Source organism: Podarcis muralis, chromosome 3 (assembly GCF_964188315.1).
Source record: "Podarcis muralis chromosome 3, rPodMur119.hap1.1, whole genome shotgun sequence".
Classification (NCBI taxonomy): domain Eukaryota; kingdom Metazoa; phylum Chordata; class Lepidosauria; order Squamata; family Lacertidae; genus Podarcis; species Podarcis muralis.
Window position 1 is genome coordinate 57,054,669 of NC_135657.1, and position 12,117 is coordinate 57,066,785.

General features: G+C 40.8%; 1 protein-coding gene across 8 annotated transcripts in view; it reads right to left on the bottom strand.

The window, feature by feature from the left end:
* SASH1 (SAM and SH3 domain containing 1) overlaps positions 1-12,117 on the bottom strand; it is a 548,281-nt gene that overhangs the window by 42,901 nt on the left and 493,263 nt on the right. For all 8 annotated transcript variants that reach the window (XM_028723624.2, XM_077925914.1, XM_077925916.1 and 5 more), the window contains 2 exons: positions 11,304-11,416; positions 9,534-9,635 (listed from right to left, as the gene is read on the bottom strand). In XM_028723624.2, coding sequence (XP_028579457.2) covers positions 9,534-9,635; positions 11,304-11,416 — 215 coding nt within the window. The remainder of the gene's footprint in view (positions 1-9,533; positions 9,636-11,303; positions 11,417-12,117) is intronic.

Here is a 12,117-nt window from a genome sequence, read left to right on the forward strand (position 1 = left end):
ACTTGCTTTAAAGAGATAGCACACCATCCAGCTGCCAACAGAATGGTGCAAGACCAACGGGACCCAATTTTTTGGCGTGTGTGCTAAGGCGGGGTCTCTTTCTCAGCTTCTTTTGGAACAAGTGCATCTCTGACACATCAGCAATGTTCTAATGCTGAGGGAAAGTGGGCCAGCTTGGGTCATTCTATTCCAGAACTGCACGGAGGACCACAGGGGAACAGGAACAAAATCAACAGCATCTGCAGTTCCCAAGAACTGTGTACAGTAAACTGAAACAACCTTTTGTCAGATGGTCAGGAAACTATAAAGCCAAGCTGTTACTGCTGCTTTGGCAGTGCTACCCTGTTCCTCTGACAAAAACAAGTGTGACTGTAACTCAGGAAATTGCCCATATTCCCCATATGTCCTTTCTGAAGTTGTGCATCCTTCAGTTTTCTGCTCTTTATTTAAATATCCCTATAATGTCTCAACCAAAGCTCATTTCAAATAATTTTCAGAATTACACTGCAATCCAAAGAAGCATAACTTTACTAACACAAAAGCTAAGATTTGTTTGCATTTATGGATATTATTTTCTGTGATCATGATTTTGCTTGCTGACTTTGTCATATATATCAAGTAAATAAAGTTAATTCCAGAAAAGTGCACACCAAGTTTAGGGTTGCTCTATCTCGAAGAGCAAAAAGGAGGACACATTTGCCGACTTCTACTTCTAACTATGGATCGCTATGATGACTCTACCCATGAAAAAGAGGATGTGTTCTGGGAAAAGAGGGCATATGGCAACCCTAAAATTTCAGAGAGATGCTTTCCTAGGTCAGGCTTGATTTCCATCTGCATCACAATGAAATTTGTAACTATTAGATTTGTTCTTACATAAAATAAGTTGTTAGACAAAGTTTCAAAACAAAACAAACCAAAACAGTAGTATTGTTTACTTTGCTTCATCTGTACATATACATAGGGGTAAGTGTCAAACTTTCAGACATTTCATATTCCAGGAGTTTAGTCCTAGAGCGCAGTGTTAAAGCATCATGAAGTGCCTCAGTTATGGCACTGATTTAAATCAAGTGAGGCAGGCTGCACATGTATCGTATTGTGTATTATTTCTAGCTTCTTCTGGCCCATGCTGAAGCTCTTGAGTGTTAGCGTAGTGGTCTGTCTCCACCAGGGGTACCAACTTTGGCAATCCTACCTGCCATTGAACCCAATGGCTTTTGACTATGTGCGATTTTGGCTTTAGGCGTCATTCCCGGAACATAACCCCGCGTTAGCTGCGGGCCTACTGTATAAAAGTTTTCAATAAATAAATAAAACCAGGAATTTTAACATGATTATTGTGTGTTTCCAGATGGTTGTGTTATTATAGGTTTTCCCAGCACCCGCAGCATGTTAGCAGTGTCAAAATGCCAGCTTGTATCTCTCTCTCTCATTTAATGCACATCCACCATTTTCATGGAAAATCCGATGTCAGAAAAATGTATTGCCAGCGTCTGCGGCATCTGAATATCCTGTTTGCAATATTAAGCCCTATCTGGAAACACCCATAGTTAATTATAGCTATAGGAGCCCTTTCTTCCATCCCCCCCATCACTTTGCAGGATGGGAAGCACATCCTATGAATACTGAGCCACAGGCTTGATGACCTAACAGGGTTGGCATTTAGGAGACCTAACACTGTGTTCTGAATAATCCTCCCTTGAGTACTGCCCTTTCTCAGTTGCGTAACCCCAAAATTTAGGCTTAAGCATTTCTCCCTCAAAAGAACTATGCAGGAATCCTAACCTTGCCGCAAAACGCCTGTTGTCGGGAGTTACAGTACCAGATGTAAGATTGGCTTTCCTAACCACTACTTGGTAAGTGAAGAGAAGCAGGGAACAATCACAACACAATCAACTGGCTGGTCTTTCGCTCACATAAATCATCTCCCTCCCCACCCTCGGTTCCTCACTAGTTGCACAACTTACAAGAAAGGCAGAAGTCATCAGTTATATTTGCCACAAGGGCAAAGCTGGGGGGGGGGGGGAGGCGGAATAGAGAGTGTTGTACATGGGAAACAATCCCTGGTTTCACTGGCAGAGACTTATTGACCTCTTGCTGGCCCCCGTTTCTTAATTATTGTCAATGGAATTTCAGTAAAAGAAAAATGGGGGAGGGGAAGGAGAAGGAGAAGGAGAAGGCAGAGTAACCCACCCATCAAACACTATTCCCACCACTACAACTGAAGCACTAAGGAAAAAACCTCCCACATATTTATTAAAAAACCAAAATATGTTAAATTAAGTATGAAAGTTTTATTTCCTTATAACACATAAGTTTCTTCTCCTGCTGATTTTAAAAACCACAGAATATAACTTGAAACACAGGCTATGAAAAGTCCTAAGCAGTTTAGGGTGAACAAACCTAAGTGACTACTATGGCCAGGAATCAGGTATTTGAAGAACTGCTTTCTCTTGCACTAACCTGTCTGTTCACTCAGGACCCAAGTCTCAGATCATCACATATCCTGGGTGTCTCATCTGCAGAGATCAGATGAGTGGTAAGTCTCTGGAACACTTTATCCCAGAGAGATATGCCTAGCACCTATGATTCTATTTTTAGGAGATAAGCAAAGACCATTTTGTTCTTCTGGGGGTTTTCTTGACTGGATTTTTTAAAAAAATAGTGCTAGTTTTTAAGTGTGCTAGCAAGCTGGTTTGCAAGGCAGGATGGCTATTTCTGTTTGCTTAATTTTTATTACTGCTATAATGATTTGTTTCAAAAAGTTGTATTGTGATACTGCTAAAATCTTTCAATGCATTCCGTGCCTTCCTCAAGTGCTTTGGACGGCTTGAAGATGTCCCTGGCTTGTGTTAATGTCTCTTGCTTGCCTGATGGAGGAGGCTGTGTGTGTATCTGTACTTGTGTGTGCACTTCTGACTTTTTTGCAAGGCTGGAATATAGCAAACTGTAAGGCTCATATTCATTGGTTCTGCCCTTTTTTTTTTGTCTCTGGCCCTGCCCACCTTTTGCACAAGGCCTCTAAAATGTTGCTCACAAGGGAATGTGACTCTTGGGTTGAAAAAGATTCCTTACCCCTGACTTAAAACCAATGATTTGCTAACACAATGGGGTTATATCCAATGTCACACAAGTAAAGCCACTGAAATTGGTGGGTTAATTACCTTAAAGCAAACCCAACTGACACATAAACTTTATCCAGCATGGAAAATCACATCCACTTAGCATTAACAAATTCTTTGCAATAATTCTATGCTGGGTGTCAATCCACTGAAGTCAACTAATGAATGCAGTAAAAGTGGACATATGAGGCATGGCATTAATTATGGAAAAACCACAAAAATGCTCCAAGGCCACTTTAGTGAGAAGCACACTGCACATTAACCAATGATGAACTGCCTGGGGAAAATTAATAGAAAGTTCCTGTCATACATTCAAGATGGAAAAAATTAAAATTCTCATATCTTCCCATTAGGTCTGCCTCAACATTGAAATAATTGCTGAGGCATGCTTCAAAATGGTTAAACAATCACTTTGGTCTTCAGTTATTTAAAAAGCACTAAACAACGGGTGTAACCTGATAGAAGGAAATGCTGCATCTCACTACAGGGAAACAAGTTCTTTCTTAATTCTAGGCACTTAAAATGTACAGAGTTTGCTACTCCTATATAAATTCTTTACTTTTTTTGTAATATAAAAAGCAAGAACTCAAAAAAATACATTGATCAAAATTTAAAATTTATGAGAACGTAAGAGCAACTCTTTCATGAGACCAAAGGTCTATCTAGTCCACATTCACATGTAAAAGGAAATACAAAAATAGCATATAACCCTGTCCAGAACTGCTTGTTGTGATGTGGAAGGTGAGTTTTGGAAGTCTATAGCTATCTTCCTTTTGGAAGGCCCCTCCTACAGAGCCAGGAAGAAAGAAGAGGCCTCCCTTTCCTCAGGTACCTCTCTCTGGTCCCATTGCAGAAAGGAAGGCTTTATGGGAGCTCCCATTCGAGTCTCACAGACATCACCATGAACCCCCTAAATTAAGAGTTAACAAGGTTTAGAAGGAAAAACTTTGATGGTTAGCTTTGACCTACCTGTCCTTGGGATACTCATTCTATTGCTTGTTCATGGGGGCTTTTTTTTTTTTTTTTTTTTTGGCAAGTAGTTCATTGGCTGGAAGGCAGGGGTGGAACTTGGTTTTATTTCATTAGGGTGAAGAAGAAGAAGGAGAGGAGGAGGAGGTGGAGGAGGAAGAATTTGGACTTGATATCCCACCTTTCACTCCCCTTAAGGAGTCTCAAAGCGGCTAACAATCTCCTTTCCCTTCCTCCCCCACAACAAACACTCTGTGAGGTGAGTGAGGCTGAGAGACTTCAGAGAAGTGTGACTAGCCCTAGGTCACCCAGCAGCTGCATGTGGCGGAGTGGGGAAGCGAACCCGGTTCACCAGATTACGAGTCCACCGCTCTTAACCACTACACCACGCCGGCTCCCAAGACCCAGCTCGTCAAAGACCCATTTGGCACACACACACCCAAACATGCATTTGCACATACGCACACATGCTGGGAGCCTCAATGGCACTCCTCTGGAGGCTTCACCCAGGACAAAAACAAAACAAAACCAACCAAACAGCTAGCCCCCAACTTAGCTACAGCACTGATAGAATAACCAATGAAGCTTGCCTCTGTGAAGCAGAAAGATGTCTGTGGACTGGAAGGGAGGCTTCTCTTCAGAATAAATGGGAGAGGGGATGGAAGAGAACTGCCTTCTCAGTCCTGGGGGTGGGGGGGAAGAGACCTTTCTCAGTGTAGCTTTGCCTCCTCCACTCTGAGACAACTGTACTTTACTCTGCGAAATAGTTACATTGTATAACACAATATTTATTTATATCCCACTCTTCCTTTAGAAAATTCAGAGCATCTTACATAGGTCTTTCACACAAATACCCATCAGATCCTTATCACAGTCACTTCTCTTCCACAATAGTAAGACATAGTTCATAGCTATTCAGAGACCACTCACTAAGTCTTCTTGATAATCAAGACTTTTATTGTATGGACTATTTTATTCAGCCTTCTAGCTTCAGTATCTTCCTTGTTCAGTCTCCTTGAAGTTTCCATGCTTTCTACCGCATAATCCCTCAAACCCTATATATCAGGTCATACACAATGAAAAGAAAATCTTATGTGTGCCTGATACTAGTTTGAAGGATCCAGATTCAGGAAAATTCTACTCTCCTGGGATTTGTGGATCAACAAATGGCGTCTAGTATTAACCATGATGACAGGGTAGTTCAACTTGTTGGAGAGTTATGGAACTGCAACAAGGCAATCCATATATCTCTGTTCTGCCACTTCTGCCACTATGGATCACCAGCTTTCTACTGGGTCTAAATAGGCAAAATAATAATGTACCCAGTGCTGGTACTGTGTACCCTTGCGTACCCCCAGAAAAAAAGCACTGAATGTACCTATTTACCAAGTATGGTGTTTTGTTATTCTGCACTGAGACGATATACTGAGAATATAAATCACAACAAATATACTATACAATTTACATACAATAAAATGTGTTCCAATGAGGCTTGTACCCAGTTAAAGAGTCAAAGGACTGCAATCTTATAGTACAATCCTATAGATCTATTTTGATGTTGTTGTTGTTGTTAAAATTTGTATACCACCCTATACCTGTAGGTCTCAGGGTGGTTCACAACACAAAGTTACAGCACAAAATACATAAATAAAAATAATTGAAACAATTAACAATACTTTTGTATACAAACTAATAAAAATACACTCCCCAACAAAAGTCCCTAAACAATCCCAAATACAAATACAAAAATCCAAATTAACATATAGCAAATATGTCATGCAAATAAATGTGGTTGAATTCACAAGTAGACCCCACCCCCACCCAGGTCTATTTATTGGTAAAATTAAATAATTAAAAAGTAAAGATAAACTGGGCTACAGGTTATAAAAACTTTTACAATTATAACATTCCCCCTCCTCTCCATTTGCTGCTTTTGACCACTGGGATTTTGTTATATGTATTAATGTGTAGACCCTACCTAAGATAAGTCCTGCTACAATGCATATATAAACAAAAAAATATGCAGTTATGTAGATTAATCTTAGAAATTTCGGACTAGCTCAATCAAATAAATTCTTTTTTAATTGGGCGAGGGCCTCGTGAATACAATTAGTATGATTCTGTTGTAAAAATATTTTTCAAGAAAAAAATGAATGAAGCAAGCACTAGAAGCAACAGAAAGAAAAATCCTACGTGTGGTGGCAAAGAAATGGTTTCACCCGTAAAACCTTTGGCTGTGTCTGGGATAAAGAAGGACCCATTTTTACCCAGCACAGCAATTAAACACATAAGCTTGAAGATAAGGATGGTTTTGATTTGGGAGAGACATATGACTGTGAGATGCAGCAGAGTGCAGGGAATTCATTACTTTTACAGCATCCCCTGCTGGCTGATTCACAGTCAGAATAGCATATTGCACACAAGGAACTTGTTAAGTCCCCAGTTTCTACTGAATATAAAATGAGGGATTAGGTATCCTATTGGTGTCTCTTTTTCTATTGCTATCCGATAGGCTAGTAGAACAGTATCAAGCATGCCCTTAGCGCAGAAAGGGTTAGCCATCAGAGCACACCTGGCTTGAATTTGGCACACAGCTGGGAAAGTTCTCTGAACTACAATGCCAAATGTCAAACTAGCCAGAGAACGACCCACCCAGTTACTCCAAAGCTATATATATAAACTTCCGCATACAGATACGGAGGTATGTGCAACCTCTTTGCTGCAGGCACACTTCCCCGCAGCCCACGGGCAGGCAGTGAAGGGTAAGTCTCTGCTCCTCTGTTCTTACAGACCAAAGGAGTATGAATAATACACATGACACTGCCATATATGGAGTCAAAACATTTGTCCATCTTGCTCAGTATTTGCTAGTGGCCAAGGGCTCTCTAGCAGTGTTTCCCAACCTTGGGCCTCCAGCTGTTTTTGGACTACAACTCCCATCATCCCTAGCTAGCAAGACCAGTGGTCAGGAATGATGGGAATTGTAGTTCAAAAACAGCTGGAGGCCCAAGCTTGGGAAACACTGCTCTAAGGTCTTGGGCAGAGAGAAAACTTTCTCAGCTCCACCACCAGAGATCTTTTAACAAGAGATACTCAGAATTTCTACGTTCCTATGTGGGAGGCATAGTTTACTAATGCTTTATCTGAAGCGAAGCCAAAGAAGACAATTTTGACATGGACTGGTCTTCATTTTTTTGATGATAGAAATAGGGAGTCATATAAGTACTACTCCCATGATTCGCTCCTTGTTGTGATTGGGATATATAGACTCATCTTAAAATATTGCATCTCTGTAATTTGCTTTTTATACTGAATATGCTTCGTTTATTGCTTCCGTTATTGTTTGTACGGTTATGTGTTTGTGCATATGTTTATGATAAATCAATACAAATTATTTTTTAAAAAGAGAGATGCTGGGGATTGAGCCTGGAACCTTCTGCATGCAAAAAACATGTACTCTCCCACTTAGCTATAACCCTTTTCCTGGCTATTATGCTGTTTCAGAGAGATGGGGAAGAACAGAGAAACTAATCCTGTACAGCACCTCTCTAGGCATAAGTCTCACTGAACTCAATGGGATTTGCTTCTGAGCAGCTACCTTCTATTGACTCTTATTCTGTGTTTCCATGATGTTTGCCGTTGAAGACTTCAAGTGGTAATGTAATTTATTTATTTTTAAAGAAGTAAGTAATTACATTCTCAGTCATCCCAGCTTCTCTGGGAAGGCAACACACACCTGTAAGTGTATCATGGAGAATTCTAGGAGAGGGACTTAGCTCTGCAAGATATAAACTGCTTGCCATAACTAAAAACTCTGAAAAGGCCCAACAAGAGCAGCCCTTGTTTCCAAAAGAAAATTTGGATGCATTTTAAATTAGGGGGGAAGGTATGGGGGTGGGGGGATGAAAGAAGAAAACATGCAAGCCTGATCCAGGGAACATTAACTTCACATCAAAAAGGAAAGACATGACTGGAATGGTAAAGTCTTTAATAATGCATACTTCCTAAAGTATGAACTGGACACACAATGAGAAGATTAAATGTTAATCTGCATGTATCTGGCACAAAGCCAATACAGCTGTTGGCTTGGCACATTCAAAAGAAATAGAATAAATGGAGTCCTCCAAACTGAGCTTAGAATTAACAGTATAGTGACAACAGAGGGCAGCTTCTCTGCTGACACAGGGGAGGTGGCACCCTGTCCTTTGCTAATTGTTTTTGTATTTTAGCCTGGCAGGCAAGGGACTGAACATCCCAATTTGCCAATAAAAAAAACATATAAATGACAGAAGGTTGAGTAGAAGAAGCAAGATCAATAGAAATTAAATCTTTTCAGCATGACACATGTCAATGGCATTTTTCCCTTTTTGCAAAAAAATGTGATGCTCAGCCACATACAATGCAAATCTGTCTTGCAGTTTATTTTTATTTTGTTTTTTAAAGCTACATTTCACAGTTTGAAGGCTGTTCACTAGAACTTCTTTCCTCAGTAATTACACGGTTAGGGAAGGTGTCACTTAAAATTGGGATTACAAAACCATTTAAAGATTTTAGGCTGCAGTTCTAAAATCATTTGTGAGAGTTGAAGGTGAACTGAACACACTAGGACTTACTTCTGAGTAGAACAAGCTTAGAACTGCACTATTACAGGAAAGTATTAGAAACAAAGTATATGGTATTAATGTCAATTGCCATATTTTCAACAACAACGTACATCAAGTATGACATGTTCTCAGATAATCCTTTTAATGTATACTTTGCAATAGAGCAGGGTGAATGTCCAAACAAGCAGGCATATCTATCTAGCCACAGGATAACAGCCAAAATGTTCAAGTGGAAAAAGTGAGGCTTTGGGGGAATCTGAAGATGGAAACACACTTGAGTTTTGACACAGAAATGCTTACATCTTAGAGCTCTATAGGAAGCTTAATGTGACATGGCAGCTTAATTTAGGGCTGCATTCATGTGAACAGTGGATACCTGGCATCCATGGAAACATTAGCTTGTGCCATGTCATGAGCAAGATTGTTTCTGGCATGACACCACAAATGCTTCGAAATTTACTTTTGCAGTTGCACCCACAAAACCAAACCCTATGTACAAGAGCAGGTACACACAACAGGCTGAGAGGCAATATGTGCAAACTTCTGATTATAAAAGGTATTGTGTGAAGGGAACCTGCAACTCGGGCAGAACACAGACTGTGCTGAACAAAGGCTAAAAGAATACCAGCACTATATCCAACATCCATGAGATTCAACTGAAGAGAGTTGAAACTTTTTAAAAAGTAGAGTGATATTTCCTTTTCAATGAGGAAAGGGACCATCATGTCTGAGGCAAACATTCTACGTGCTTCTTGCTTCCCTTTCAACTGCCATATGAATACACCCTTATGTCAATGTAAACAATATATGCAACTGCATTGTAGAGACTGATACTCACATTACAGTTGGAGGAACCGTCAAAAGATGGGTAAGGACTATCAGGCCATTCAGCAGAGTCCATGCTACCTGACTGCCGATGTTGGGCCTCATATTCCTTAAGCTGAAATGAAAATAAGACCAAAGGTTTTCCACCTTGCTAAAGCATGTGGTTTAACTTTTTCCATTTTCTCAAACCCCTCCCCCCATTATTCTGCTTTCTGGTTTGTTCATATTATCACATATTGTTGTGATAATACTATCTATCTATCTATCTATCTATATATATCTATATCTATATCTATCTATCTATCTATCTATATCTATATATCTCTATATATCTATATCTATATCTATATCTATATCTATATCTATATATATATATATATGCTCTGGAAAGTTAAAAAAAAAAACCCCAGATACAAATACATACTACTCAGCTCTGTTATATTTAAATATGTTGTTTAGTACAGTAAGGTAAAGGTAAAAGGACCCCTGACCATTAGGTCCAGTCGTGGCAGACTCTGGGGTTGCGGTGCTCATCTTGCTTTATTGGCCGAGGGAGCTTCCGGGTCATGTGGCCAGCATGACTAAGACGCTTCTGGCGAACCAGAGCAGCACACGGAAACACCGTTTACCTTCCCACCGGAGCGGTACCTATTTATCTACTTGCACTTTGACGTGCTTTCGAACTGCTAGGTTGGCAGGAGCAGGGGCCGAGCAACGGGAGCTGATTCCGTCGCGGGGATTCGAACCATGACCTTCTGATCAGCAAGTCCTAGGCTCTGTGGTTTAGCCCACAGCGCCACCCACGTCCCTTGTTTAGTACAGTACTATAGTGACTATAGGGACGCGGGTGGCGCTGTGGGTAAAAGCCTCAGCGCCTAGGGCTTGCCGATCGAAAGGTCGGCGGTTCGAATCCCCGCGGCGGGGTGCGCTCCCGTTGTTCAGTCCCAGTGCCTGCCAACCTAGCAGTTCAAAAGCACCCCCGGGTGCAAGTAGATAAATTGGGACCGCTTACTAGCGGGAAGGTAAACGGCGTTTCCGTGTGCGGCTCTGGCTCGCCAGAGCAGCGATGTCACGCTGGCCACGTGACCCGGAAGTGTCTCCGGACAGCGCTGGCCCCCGGCCTCTTGAGTGAGATGGGCGCACAACCCTAGAGTCTGTCAAGACTGGCCCGTACGGGCAGGGGTACCTTTACCTTTATAGTGACAACAGCGAGAGATCAGCCCTCTGAAGCTTAATAGAGAGTAAGTTATGTGTGAACGGAATTGTTAGCTTCAAAGCATGGTCTCATTAAGTCTTAAGTGCAGAGTCGACAATCTTATCAGTGTGTGGCCGAGCTTTAATGCTTAGTTAAGCTATAATGCAATTCACTTACCCATCCATATATGCATACACTTACCACATGATTGTTCAGGTTAGCACCATACAATGGAACTGTGATTCTCAAACCTTTTAAAACCACTTACGCTACAATCCTATAATCAGTTATTTCAGAGTAAGCCCAGTGAACTTAATGGGGCTTACACCTGAGTAGAAATGTATAGGATTGTGCTGTTATTCACAGAACTGTTTTCATAGGGAATCTCTGGGCCTGATCAGACAGGATGCTAATGTATAAGCAAACCTGCTTCTATCCCAATCCACAAAGTGACCTAGCCAGAATGCCCCCTGGACTGCATTGTTCTCAGAAATTATGGCAACCTATTTACAAGGTTCTAGTGTTTCACTGAGATGACTGACATATCAAGGAATAATAAGGCTGGATAGTATGTATTTCATCACATACCCTTGCAAGCGCTTCCTCAATAGTAATCATCTTCTCCTTAACCATCATCATTAGTTGGATCCGCTCCTCGTCACTCATTGTGATCTCACTTGCCACATAACCAACATCCTCCCCTGGAGACATAAATGAAGAATAAAGATCTTTAGAAACAAAGCAAAATTGGGGGGGGGGGGGGAAGAGATATATAAAGTGTACCAAATCATGATCTTCCTAGGCTACTGACCTCAGAAATCTGGTTCCTATGTTAGTCAAGCTATTTGGGCTACTTAACCCCCTCCTTCAAAATTCTGAGATACATGGCAACATTTTTATTTGGGTTTGTGAAATAAGATGATCTTAACACTGTCAGAGACCAAGGACAGCAGCCATGCCAGGAGAGCTGTTGCCAGTTTTACCCCACAGCTTGATGACAGGAGCAATGCTAAAATATTCCTCTCTAGTGACCTATTTTGCTTCCTCAAATCAATATAGCTTAGAAAGAAGGCATGTCCTAGAATATATTTATTATACTTGGAAATCATTACAGACAATGACAGAGCAGCAAAGGAAATGCTAATCCAAAGGCTGGTATGTTGGGTCAAGAGATTTTCTGCATTGCAAACCGATTCCTACCATCCTTTGTACAAATCTGCCATGTTTTCAACCTATCATTTATCATCTTAGGAAACATTTGTCTTTGAAGGGGTAATATAACAAATACGGATGGAATAAGATGGTATTTGTCCTATATTTTATGCTTAGGGTGCAGAATGACTGGACTTTGATGGTGCTGTTTTAAACTGTGGTTTCATTCATTTATTTAAAAGCATTTATA